The sequence below is a fragment of the Sinocyclocheilus grahami genome, unplaced genomic scaffold, assembly GCF_001515645.1.
Source record: "Sinocyclocheilus grahami isolate Dianchi unplaced genomic scaffold, SAMN03320097.WGS_v1.1 scaffold363.1, whole genome shotgun sequence".
Lineage (NCBI taxonomy): Eukaryota > Metazoa > Chordata > Actinopteri > Cypriniformes > Cyprinidae > Sinocyclocheilus > Sinocyclocheilus grahami.
The window spans coordinates 98,721-112,842 of record NW_015505542.1 but is presented as its reverse complement, the minus strand read 5'-3'; the positions used below and the strand labels follow the sequence as shown (position 1 = coordinate 112,842).

The window sequence follows — 14,122 nt, the reverse complement described above, 5'->3', positions numbered from 1 at the left end:
TATATGTATATATATATATATATATATATATATATATATATATATATAATTTATTGTTATTATTATTAAAATTTCAAGATAGTTATTTAGTTAGTTATAATAATTTAATAAAAATGTTTTAAAATATTTTAAAGACTATTTCACTTTTAATATGACTTATTATTTAGATTTATATAATTTGCTGTAATTTTATTATATATTACACATACATTTTATTATATTTTTATTATATATAATAATTTAACCTAGTAATTAATAGCCAAGAAGGAGGAAATCGTGGGCGCCGATAGCCTCATTGGTAGCGTGCCGTCATATAGCGCCGTTGCGCTATGGGCGTCTCGAGTTAAAATCCCGGCTCGAGGTCCTTTTCCAATCGTCTCGCCTCCCACTTCATTTCCTGTCACTTCTACACTGTCCTATGCTAGTAAAGACAAAAAAATATTTTTAAAAACAAAGGGAGGAACTCTAATATGTGACCCTGGACCACAAAACCAGTCTTAAGTCGCTGGGGTATATTTGTAGCAATAGCCAAAAATACATTGTATGGGTCAAAATAATAGATTTTTCTTTTATGCCAAAAATCATTAGGATATTAAGTAAAGATCATGTTCCATGAAGATATTGTGTAAATTTCCTACTGTAAATATATTAAAACTTAAATTTTGATTAGTAATATGCATTGCTAAGAACTTCATTTGGACAATTTTAAAGGCGATTTTCTCAATATTTTGATTTCTTTCCACCCTCAGATTCCAGATCCTAACAAACCATACATCAATGGAAAGCTTATTTATTCAGATTTCAGATTATGTATAAATCTCAATTTCGAAAAATTGACCCTTATAACTGGTTTTGTGGTCCAGGGTCACATATATGAAACATGACTGAAATAACACTGGGTATATCTATGTGTGTTTTAGAATGTGGGTGGTGGTACGTCGGTCCTGCGTGTCATAGCAACAGATCGTGACATCGGACCAAATGCCATGCTGTCATACTACATCACCGGTGGGAACCAAGACCTGACCTTCAGAATGGACCGTATGACGGGAGAGATAGTGACCCGTCCGTCACCTCCTGACAGAGAAAAACAGCAGCAGTACACACTCACTGTGACTGTGGAAGATGATGGAATGGCGCCTTTATCAGTAAGTGTTTGTGTGTTGGCAGTCTGTTTTTTCTTTGTAATCTATCATCAAAATAATCTCCACCTCTAATTTATTCACCAAGGCCACATGGGTGAAGAAAAGTAATATATTAGCCTACATTTCAAGATCCAGTTAGATCCCAGTGGATTCAATAAAATCCCACCTGTACATTAATACATCACAAGTTTTTCCTTGATCTTTTCTTTTTTGCCTCTAAATATAAGATACTACATTTACTCTTTAAAAAGCCTGTCTGAACAACTAAACGGCAAAAACAGGAAACCACAACCTGCCTTATTTCTGAAACAGGAAGTTGCATTCTAAAGAGCTCGTTGATTCCTGTTGTGAACCTCACTACGGTCTGGTTTTCATCAAGTGTGACTTTTGGGCCTCTAGTATCTGCATCCACTTTCTAAAACCATCTAATAGATGCTGAGTGCTCAAAAAGCTACAGATTGAAACTACATTTTAGGGATAGGTTGACTTTCAAATAACTCCACTTAAACCGAGATGATACCCTAACTTGAACAACAGCTTCATCCTAGTTAAAGTGTTTATTTTTTAGCAGAAGTTGGGTAAGTTCCTGATAAAGGTTTAGAGGCCCCGTCACCCATCGGTTGACTGTCTGCTGTCTCAAACGCTTCCGTGTGATTGAAGAGATTATTTGTTGCATAAACACGGCACAAGGACTCTCAGCTCTCACCATAACTTTTTATTTGTTTGTATTTTTATAAAACAAGATATAAGCAATTGTTTTTTTATTGTATCGGCAGTTGTGTCACAGCATTGCCACTGGAGCTACATATACGGTATTCACTTTGTACAGGCACATGTGCAACTTCAAATGTACAAACTGGTTCAATGGCATATTCATTTACGATATTTGCAATCATTCACCTACAAACCATCCATTCATACACAAAGCAAAGTTTTGGCATTCTTTATGGCAGTGGATTTAAATTCTTAAGCTTCCTGAAAACGTTTACCAGCTCTTTGCTTCTTTTTTTTTTTTTTTTTATGGAAAATAATGTAAACACTCTCACACACACACACACACACATATAAGATAAAAAATCAATACAAAATAGATAGCCCTCAGGCCCCTTAAAGCCACAAGTGACATTGGAGACGCAAGAGAGTGGCATTGTGTTTGACTGTCACCGATGTAACATTCACTCATTCTGACAGAATGCATCATAAAGCTACATACATCATAAAAGCACCACACTCACCGCAAGAGGGTTTTAAATCGCCCATTGTTTCTCAGCAGGTCTGACGGTGAGTGTACTGAGAACATCCCTTTTCCACCGAAACGTGCCGGTGCTGGTCTCAATCTGGGCCCGTTTCATAAAGACACTGTATTATTGATTATTTCACATTTGAAAACAAATACAGTCATTTGCGTCTTCATTCGGCTCTCAAGTGGTTCTGAGATCTGCAAATTTTCCAGCCAAGCACCTCATCTGGGACCAGCACTGGCACCATTTCAGTGATAAAGTGATAACTGAGTACTTTGGCACTGACATACTGAGTATGGAGGAAATACCTATTGAGATGGGTAAAACAGCAGTGAAGAATGAGGTATTAATACATCCTGACCTCTAGAAGAGAGCGGATGAACTGATTGTTTCATTGAGAAAGGAGGTGAGGATGGGGATAGACAGATTGCAGAAGAAAGAGAGAGAGTAAAACGGTCTTTTAAGTGCAACCACAGTGTGACTGACACACGAAACACGTGATGAACAGAAACGTGTGCAAACAGCTTAGCTGAAATCAATTTTTCAACTCAAATGCCACAAAAGAAAATCTTTGGATCCTCTTCGTGAAATCGTGCTCTCCTAGTGCCCTAATTTGTGAAATAGTGCGATTTTCCTTCTTGGGAAACCCATTTAAGGACAGTCAGCAGAAAGACACAGACGTCACCAGATAAGGGGTCCCACCGTAATAGCAGAGAGTTCAGTTCTCATTTTTTGGGGTGGGTTTCTCCTCATCATCTTTGCAGAAGACAGGAAGAACAGAGGCATGATGATGTGGAGGAGATGGAAGAACACTCGATGTTCCTGGGGTGAGCGGGACATGTTTTAGTCCATTAAGTTGGGAGACTCAGGGATGGGTTCTGGAAAAATAATAGTAAAATGATTAGTTTATAATGTTAAATAAGCCATAATTTTGCTTAGTTACCATTTTTCTTACATTAACAAGTCTGTTTTTGCTGCTGCACCTTTAAGACTTAGAAGTGAAGTAAATGCCCTCTGATTTGATTGTGTACTCTTTACATATGGAATATGTGCTGTTGCCAGGCTGTGTGGGCGGACCATATGTAAATGTGCCATTTTAAATGTTTTTGCAGTGTCAGTGAATGGTCTGAATGGGATGGTGTGGGAGCTTTGCATTATGAATAGTAGTGTACTGGTGTGTGTTTACATAGTAGTTTTAGATCGTCCATAAGTATTTTCCATTTATGCATGTGGCGATGCAACTTACATTGCATTCAAGGTATACATTAAATCAAGTTTTTTCATTCTTTCGGAACTGAATGCATGATTTCGACATTGTTTGAGCTGCAGGAAAGTTGCGTTTATTATGCAATTTATCTTAAAATAGCAAGGAAAACTCTCTTTGCTATGATATTTTAAGGTCCCCATTTACTCTCCTAATACATATTTATGGGCTTATTAAGAACATTTCACCCCAAATTCTCATTATCAAAATCATAATCTTAATCATAAATAACATTTAGAATTATGAAAATTGGTAAATAAATATTGTACATAATCTTGGATGCATTTCGATGAAAAATGTACTTTATTATCATATTGTCGCAATTCAAAACAAATCTTACATCTTTTCAAATCGTATAATTTTTTTCATTATGAAAACTTTACTTTTTTATATAAAAAAAATACAATAACTTGGTTGGTTACAACTTTCCTTTTCAGCTGACTGCCCATTTTTTATGATCCAATCAGTTACTAAAGGTTAAGTCCCACCCTATATTTTATCAGTGATAATCTTGTTTTGCTTCAGTATAAGTCACATTAAGTAGGTAAAATGGTTTGCAAGCTTGTTTAACATTGACATTAACGTGTCTGTGTGGGAATACAGATCTGTCTGTGTATGTGCCAATAGGTCATGTATAATGAAGAAACACACATGAAAGTAGGCACGCATGCACTCACACGTTCTCGGTTTCTCAGAATCCAGTTTGCCGTCAGAGAAGCAGAAATGAGTGTTGTGAAATGAGGGAGAAAAGGGGAAATTGACATTCTGTAGATTCCGCTGAGTTAAAGGTTAAAGTAGAGGAGGCGTTTGTCTGTGTATGTGTAGAGACTGAGCTGGACCTCATAGCGTTCGCCTACACACGAGACTCTGGGTTTTGTTTGATTGTGTGCAGATTTGCATGCGTGTTAATTTTTAATAGAAACTGTGGGTACATCCTGCGCCTACCATGAGGAAGAAAAAAATATCTGTCTGATGTCTGAACATTTGTTTAAAATTGTGTATGTACCATTATTGTGTGTGTACCTGTGTGTGTGTAGAGCTTCCCCAGGTGTTTCTTGTCGCCTGAATAGCAGTGACAAGCTTTAGCAATCTAGCTGGAGTTGGATTACAGTTGTGTGTGTGTGTGTGTGTGTGTGTGTGTGTGTGTGCGTGCGCGTGCATGCGTGTGTGCGTATATGTGTGTGTGTGCGTGTGTGAGTCATACCCTGTGCTGGGAAGAAAAATTCTCCTTGTATGTTTGGAGAGAATGGAGTTCCGGGATCCGACAGGAGGTGGCGTCCTGTTTCAGAAGACTGCCTCATTATTTGGGATACAGTCCGGGGTTTAGGCAGTGGAGAATCGCCCAAAAACACTGGGTTCTCATGGGCCTGTGCTTCACTAGAGAGAGAGTGAGATTATAAATTTTATAAATATCATCCCAAAATCAAAAGTTGCTAATAATAAATAATATTGTGCATAAAATAAAACATATATATATATATAATATTTATCCTAATTTTAGGACTAATGCTATTTTTGCATTGTGAAATTCATTAACATTAAGTACATTTTAATAATTTTTTCCTGTAAACAAATCCTTATAATTGTAAAAAAAAAAAAAAAAGTAAATTACAGTAGTTGTTGTACTGTCCCTAAGTCATGCTTTTTTTACAGTAATTATTTATTTTATTCAATGAGAATCAACATATAGAATAATGAAAATTCAAAAAATAATCTGGATGCATTTTGGTAATGGGAACTTAGAAGGAAGATGTAGTTTATTATCATAAAAATTATGTCACAAAACAGGATTTATTAGTTTTAAACAGCTTTGTTCTATATTTATTTATATTATTTAAAGTCGAAATTCAATTTGTATGTTTTTGTGAGATTCATTCAAATATCCCTTGTTTAGTCTAAGTATCACTGTGGAAACTCACCTGTCCATACGCACCAGCTCGTGTGCACCTGATAAAAACAGGAACAGGAAATGGTTCATGGTGAGAAAGGAAATGCAGTCTTGTTAAAACAATTAGTGCAGCTACTGTACTCTCATCAGCAGTCTCTGCAGTGCAGGACATGTGCAGCGTTCTCTCACATACAATATAGGTCAGAGTAAGTGTGTGAGCAATGCATGGCTAAGTGTACGTGTTGGGTGTGTGTGTGTGTGTGTGTATGTGTGTACTCACGTCTGTGTCGCTCTACTGTTTGTCTCTGTCTGTAAACCAGCATCAGTATGAGCGGGAGGCACAGAATGAAAGCGACACAGGCTGCGATAGCCAGACCTTCAGCCACCGAGTCTGAAAAAGAAAAAAAACAGACGTTACTGGTGGAAAAGAGAAAAGAATCAGTAGTAAAGCCACACTTAAAAGTGCTTGATTGCTGTTGCACTAGATGCCAAGTTGCATATATTACTGTATATAGAAAAACTAGCACAAGCACAAGCATCTTTCAACCAAAACATTTAATAAAATGTTGGCTTTTAAAGTAAGAAACAATAGATTTAAGGGTCAAATTTACTAAACAGTCATTTCATTTTGTGTGCCATGTTGAAGCGCAAAAACTGAAATTAAAGGCATATTTCACCCAAAAATGAAAATTTTGTCAACATTACTCACACTCAAGTTGTTCCAAACCTCTATGAGTTTCTGCTGCTGAACACAAAAGAAAATATTTTGAAGAATGTGGGTAACCAAACACTTTCTGGTCCTCATTGACTTCCATAGTTTTTTTTCCCCCCCATACTATGGAAGTCAATAGGGTCCAACAACTTTTTGGTTACTCGCGTTCTTCAAAATATCTTATTTTGTGTTCAGCAGAAGAAAGAAGCTCTTAAAGGTTTGGGTGAGTAAATGATGACAGAATCTGTATTTTTGGGTGAACTATCCCTTTAAGTCATAATTATGTTTTTTACATCGTCAAACAGGGTCATTATATATGTCTTATTCCCAAAACTCTCATTGAATGAAATTTCATTGAACAAAAGTGGAAGCTAGTTCTCAGAAAACCTGTAGCATCATTCAATTACAGATGCCACTTTGACAGACTTTCTAAAGTGTGATTTACATGTTTTATTACTTTTTAGAGCCATTGTATTATATGTGTGTGGTGTTAAACATACCATCTGAAGGACTGTGAGACCACTCCGAACACTTCAGACTGCCGTTGCGAGTATGTCCCATCGCTGTGGAAATGTGACACGTTAAGATCACACAAGAACAGAGGGGATACATAGACGTCACACCTGACCTCTCTCCTCGCTCACTTACATGGCACCACATTCAGGTAGATGAAGTCACGGGCCACCTGCTCCACCTTTTGCTTGTTAAATTCCAGAAGCAGACAGCAGTATTTGCCCTGGTCCCTATGCTTAATGTTCTGCAAGAAGATGGAGAAAGACTTGTTGCCTTTGCCTATGTATTCCACTCCCAGTGTGCGGTTGGAGTGACTGGACCCGCGAGGATGTGCGCCCTTGTGGCAGTGCTCCTGCGAGCGAGCTGTGAAGAGCCAGGTGTTCCACAACTTGTCCTCCGAATGAGCCTTGGCTCCAGACTGAAGACATGTCATAGTGACATTGGCCCCTTCAGGACACTCGTAGACCCGATGGGGCACAGAGACACTGAAAGAGTGACGCTCACAGCTCACTGGAGAGACAGAGAGAGAAAACAGTGATTTTTTTATATTAAAAAAAAATACTTTTTATATTAAATGTGTATGATGTTTTGAATCTTAAAAGTATTTTTTTCATTTTTTCATGCCCAGCTTAATTAGTACAGACAACTGTACATCTGTTGTAAGTTGATTTCCCCCCAAAATGCAAAACACATGGAACATATTTAAATTTGACTATTCATTTTTAATTTAAAGGCAACCTTTCTTTGTTTGTTTGTTTGTTTAATGTCAGAACAGGCAGAGACATACAGCAATATCTGTGGATTTCTTGAGCTTAACTGCTTAGTTCCTCACAGAAAGTGTGTATTTGGTACTTGTAATGTGTGAAGTTCAGCATTTTAGAGTAAGCGGACCACATGTACAGCAGTATCTGTGGCTAGACTTTAGCGCTTGTCTTTATTTTAAAAATGTTCAATCAGTGTGAAAATTTGAGTCACGCATTTAAAAAGTGTCACTGAACAAGTAATTTATTTATTTTTAATTATTTATCATTTTAATGATTTCAAATCAATGTACAGAATCCACTTGTGAAATGAAATCAGTAGTGTATGACTGAACAAATTATTTGTTAGACATTAAGATATTATATATTTTTTTAATGATTTATAATAATTTTTAATCAGTCAATGCTTTATATGTGTACGTGTATATATATATATATATATATATATATATATATAATATTTACACATATATAATCAATTATTTTAAATCAACAAAGGTCTTATGAAATGCTTGCTTGAAATCTGTGCTTTTAACTCCATTCACATCAGTAGTTTAAGAGTTGCTTACATGTATAATAAAATTGTATACTAGACTACTATAACAATAATTAAAGAAATTTGAAAACAAGCTTTTGTGAAACTCGGATGTGCTCTGTGGAAGAAAAGCATTTCCACCACATGAACAAACAACAGCAGGTGTCAGACTTCAGTCCTCTGCTGTTATTGTTTCTTAATCCATAACAGTGTGTGTGTGTGTGTGTGTGTGTGTGTGTGTGTGTGTGGAAGGGTGGCACACTGAGTGCATTGTTTATTCCTATTGTATCCTGTAATAGACAAAACAGACCTACACCATAATCACACATACAAACCCTGTGAACCAGAGCTGAATGTTTATCAACCAGACAGATGAAATGGAAAGACCAAGATTTCTCATGAATGGATAAATATTTCCTATATTTATGAATGACTGACCTAGATATTGACTGCTTGAATGCATGGCTGCCCGTCAGTCTGTGCCGCCCTCTACTATCATTGACTTTAAAGAAACATGTGTAGTTGACCTTAATGTGTGTAAACGGTTCTTTATTTAAGATGCCCTGAGTGGCTTAAATGTACATAGCTTAAATCTATGGGCATGCATGTGTGTCAGGAAGAGCAATAGGAAACGGCGTCTTTGTGATAAAGTGCACTCAGGGCGGTGTGTCCTTTCCTGTCTCTCACAGACACAATACAGTTCGAACCCCTCCTACCCTATATTATTCCTTATAAACCTCATCCGCTCTCATATTCCCAATCAGCATTCATAATTATCCGGTCCAAGGCTCCATTTTCCACCCCGTGAGATCCTGTGCTGGGAATCCGCTCTGGCAGCTGCCAGGGGTTCAGCACGTCTTTGTTGTGAGTGACTGGATGAAATACTACCCTGCACTCTTTTGGGGTTTAGGGATCGGGATTGGATCAAAGGCATGTTAGAAAGTGTTTTGGAGGCAGAGCCAATCCAAACTGTTGCTAAAAGAATAAAAGCCACTGATCTGTTCAAGAAAGGTTCAAAACAACGTAAGCAGCACAATTCAGATTTAATGTTGACTGATAAGTAACATAACTTGAATTGAGCCCAGAACATTCTCAGACTCATCTGACAAAGAGAAATAATAATGAAACGTTCCCTGCTTGAGGGCATCTGTCTGCAAATGTGTTTATCTGTGACGTCAACAAAAAAGCATCTGTGTCACAGAATTTACATGGACATCAGAATCCACCCTGCACTTCGTTATTGATATTTGAAGAATGACTTCTAGATACATATTACTGATATTAGGAGAATCACATTTACATGCCACTGTGTCCAGAATGTGCTTCATTTTATAGAAAGAATGTCTATGAACCATTACACAACCACTGAAACCCCTTAAAAGATATCTTGCCGCATTACAAAGAAAATGAATGGTGATTTATGCTGCCAAGATCCAAAAGGACACCAATAAAATATAGTCTTCATTTTATGCAATAGTTTTAAGTTGTACACTGATCAGGACTTCTCTAAAATCGTTCACCTGATAAATGCCAAACCTGCTGTGATGCATCTAAAGCCACTCGTTTGAAAATGAACTGAAATGACATTTGAGAGTTGTTTTGAGGGGAGAGTGTATATATATATATATATATATATATATATATATATATATATATATATATATAATATTTACACATATATAATCAATTATTTTAAATCAACAAAGGTCTTATGAAATGCTTGCTTGAAATCTGTGCTTTTAACTCCATTCACATCAGTAGTTTAAGAGTTGCTTACATGTATAATAAAATTGTATACTAGACTACTATAACAATAATTAAAGAAATTTGAAAACAAGCTTTTGTGAAACTCGGATGTGCTCTGTGGAAGAAAAGCATTTCCACCACATGAACAAACAACAGCAGGTGTCAGACTTCAGTCCTCTGCTGTTATTGTTTCTTAATCCATAACAGTGTGTGTGTGTGTGTGTGTGTGTGTGTGTGTGTGTGTGGAAGGGTGGCACACTGAGTGCATTGTTTATTCCTATTGTATCCTGTAATAGACAAAACAGACCTACACCATAATCACACATACAAACCCTGTGAACCAGAGCTGAATGTTTATCAACCAGACAGATGAAATGGAAAGACCAAGATTTCTCATGAATGGATAAATATTTCCTATATTTATGAATGACTGACCTAGATATTGACTGCTTGAATGCATGGCTGCCCGTCAGTCTGTGCCGCCCTCTACTATCATTGACTTTAAAGAAACATGTGTAGTTGACCTTAATGTGTGTAAACGGTTCTTTATTTAAGATGCCCTGAGTGGCTTAAATGTACATAGCTTAAATCTATGGGCATGCATGTGTGTCAGGAAGAGCAATAGGAAACGGCGTCTTTGTGATAAAGTGCACTCAGGGCGGTGTGTCCTTTCCTGTCTCTCACAGACACAATACAGTTCGAACCCCTCCTACCCTATATTATTCCTTATAAACCTCATCCGCTCTCATATTCCCAATCAGCATTCATAATTATCCGGTCCAAGGCTCCATTTTCCACCCCGTGAGATCCTGTGCTGGGAATCCGCTCTGGCAGCTGCCAGGGGTTCAGCACGTCTTTGTTGTGAGTGACTGGATGAAATACTACCCTGCACTCTTTTGGGGTTTAGGGATCGGGATTGGATCAAAGGCATGTTAGAAAGTGTTTTGAAGGCAGAGCCAATCCAAACTGTTGCTAAAAGAATAAAAGCCACTGATCTGTTCAAGAAAGGTTCAAAACAACGTAAGCAGCACAATTCAGATTTAATGTTGACTGATAAGTAACATAACTTGAATTGAGCCCAGAACATTCTCAGACTCATCTGACAAAGAGAAATAATAATGAAACGTTCCCTGCTTGAGGGCATCTGTCTGCAAATGTGTTTATCTGTGACGTCAACAAAAAAGCATCTGTGTCACAGAATTTACATGGACATCAGAATCCACCCTGCACTTCGTTATTGATATTTGAAGAATGACTTCTAGATACATATTACTGATATTAGGAGAATCACATTTACATGCCACTGTGTCCAGAATGTGCTTCATTTTATAGAAAGAATGTCTATGAACCATTACACAACCACTGAAACCCCTTAAAAGATATCTTGCCGCATTACAAAGAAAATGAATGGTGATTTATGCTGCCAAGATCCAAAAGGACACCAATAAAATATAGTCTTCATTTTATGCAATAGTTTTAAGTTGTACACTGATCAGGACTTCTCTAAAATCGTTCACCTGATAAATGCCAAACCTGCTGTGATGCATCTAAAGCCACTCGTTTGAAAATGAACTGAAATGACATTTGAGAGTTGTTTTGAGGGGAGATTATCAGTAAATTTCAAACTATTCCTCACACTGTCAAGCTTCAAGAAGCAACCTAAAGGATCATAAAAGAAGTCCAGGTTCTCTGAAGCCATATGATATATTGTGAACTACTTTTACGATATTTTTTGCTGCTTTTTGTCCTTTTTGAAGCTTGACAGTATGCATTTATGTATGAAAAAGAGCAACTCAGACATTGAGCTTCATGGAAGACAACAATACAGGGGGTCACGAAAAGTGCATTTTTGTATTTGTCAACTGTTGCCCCCTCCTACATGTTATTCTCATTTCTCACTATCGCTGTTTGTGTAAGAGCCTCCTTAAAAGGTGTTAATGAAAGCCATAGGGGTCTAAGAACCTCCTTCCCATCTGCAGACAAAGCATGACTCTTGAGGGACCGTCCCGTTTCAACCGAAACCTCCTGCCGATCAGTATCTGCCCTCCTTCAACTTCATGTATTGTTTTAGTGATCGACTATTTTACATTTCCAGAAGCCAAATCATTTATATCTTTGTGGATTTTCTGTGCTGATTTGAATTTGAAATTATGAGCGTTTTTAAAACGCTCTGCGGTCTACCAATCTTAAGCGTTTAAAACAGTAAGCAATAGTAATCCTTTAGCAAGCAACACCAATGCTCATCGTTGCATCATCCTTCCTCCCTTACGTTATTTTTCTCTTAGTTCTCAATTAATCATTTTCTCCTCTTCATATTTTTGGACTGTGGATGTAGCCTCTCATGGGGAATTACAAACCCAGGGGGTCAGGAATGTAATCCTGGTGCAATATCCATGGTCTCATTCCATCTGGGATCCTTTCTGCCTGTCTCTCTCCAATAAATATATGCTCTGTATCTCTGTTTCAAACACATCTTGTCTTCTCAGGCCTGGTTAGGATGAAACCACCAGGCTTTTTGAGAACGATCACATGTCCTCACTCATGGAATTGATACCCCCTGGTTTGGAGAACTGACCTGACGATTAACTCTGCTTTAACAGCTTCTCTCTTGAAACAAGCCACCACACACATCCTGCCACTTCCTGAAGATCCACATCTCACACTGTCTAGCTTTAGACCAACCACACTAAAACTGGCAAAAATCAAAAGGCTTATTAGCTAAATGATGAACCAGCCATAGTCTATGGATTAATGGCTTCATCTGCAAACTGACACTGGGTAAACTGAGCAGAAACATTTAATATTTTTATATACAGCCTTATATAGCCTACCATTAGTTTTGGCAAACAGAGACTTTAATGTAATTGTACTCTTACATTTTTTTAGGCTTCTCTGATTGGCTTGTGTAAAAAAGGAAGTATCCCATTAAAGCTGATGTATAAACAAGATAGAAATGCTACATTAATAACACAAATTGTTTAATCTTTTCATCATCATCGACTATTTTTGTAAAAACTCACGAGTTTTGACGGAACCAAGTCACTCATTGTTTAAATATATGATTTAGGGTCTGCGTTTTTCTTTTCAACTTTTGTAACGTCTGTTAAATTCGGGGCAAGACGACACATCGTGATTATAGCGTTTAATGATGGCAAAATATGTAGAGGAGACGTTAAAAACACTGGTTTTGCGTAATTAAATTAAGAATACTGCTGTTGACCGAACTTGTGTAGCTAATGAATATTAATTAGACACGCCGATTATATTAATATTCACAAGCTAAATCTTCAACATGATTCGCTAGCTGTCTAATGCACACTAACGTTTAAGCCAATCAGGTAGGCTTATTAGAGAACCTCATTTTATTAATGAATATTTATGAATCAAGCTGTCATCACAACAGCATTATACTAATACCTCTACGCTCGAGAAAAGCGACTGGATACACCAAAACATTGAGGTTCTTGTCGGTGTGATTTCTCCAAATATGTACGTATTGACCAAAATTATATGGCTTTAAACCACAACAGACAATTAAAAGGAGCAGCTGAACTAAATGTGAGGAAAGCAGCGTGTTAGTGAAGAATAGTGTAAAGTAATATTATACACAATCGACCACGAACTATGACAGCGACGGTCTTTTTTGTAGAGCTGAGTGTTGGTTTCAGGCCAAAACCTGAGAGGACGAAAAGTTGTTTTTCAGTTTTAAAACAAGCTGACACACGCCCATCAGTCTCGAGGACGTTCTACAATAAACAAATGTCAGAATCAGGGTCGTTCACGCAGAACGCGCTCGGGACGCAACGACATTTAAAAAAAAAACGCAGGGGTTTTGAGATGCGCTTGTAAAACGTGAACCACGATATTAAACCGTTTGCAAAAGGTGCAAAACGCGACTGACAGCCACATACGCCAGTATGACGCATATCTACACAGACCGGTTATTAAAAAACAGCTCAAGAGCGCGTTCTGTAAGACTAGTCCAGAAATAAAGTCCAGAGTAGATTTACCTTGGACCGCAGATAAGAGATGAAAGCAGAGCAACAGAGCGCAAAATACATCCATCAGTCCTGATCTCCTGTAAACGTTCACGAAACTGTTGCAATGTCTTCAGTGTATGCCCAAAGTCCTCAACAGTTTCTCCAGCTGTGGTGACAGAAATCTTATGCAGTCTTCCTCTTCCTCTTATTCCCGTGTATTGTGAACTGAGCTGCTCTGTGGGCTCTTACAGTAAGCTACTTCTCAGAATCATATCAGAAGTAAAGCAGTGAAACAAGAAGCCCTAGTTCACTTATTAGTCTATTTCCCTCCTCCCTC

General features: G+C 37.5%; 2 protein-coding genes across 2 annotated transcripts in view; one reads left to right on the top strand and one right to left on the bottom strand.

The window, feature by feature from the left end:
- Nucleotides 1–14,122, top strand: part of cdh23 (cadherin-related 23) — a 293,565-nt gene that overhangs the window by 257,116 nt on the left and 22,327 nt on the right. The window contains exon 35 of the mRNA XM_016230112.1: nt 921–1,148. Within this exon, the coding sequence (XP_016085598.1) occupies nt 921–1,148 (228 nt within the window). The remainder of the gene's footprint in view (nt 1–920; nt 1,149–14,122) is intronic.
- On the bottom strand, nt 2,166–14,079 carry LOC107549146 (platelet receptor Gi24-like). Its single transcript, XM_016230129.1, has 7 exons — nt 13,816–14,079; nt 6,899–7,273; nt 6,751–6,813; nt 5,819–5,929; nt 5,570–5,597; nt 4,855–5,027; nt 2,166–3,264 (listed from the first exon to the last, which is right to left on the bottom strand). Exons 1-7 carry the CDS (start codon nt 13,868–13,870, stop codon nt 3,230–3,232), a joined length of 840 nt encoding a protein of 279 aa, XP_016085615.1. The 5' UTR covers nt 13,871–14,079; the 3' UTR covers nt 2,166–3,229.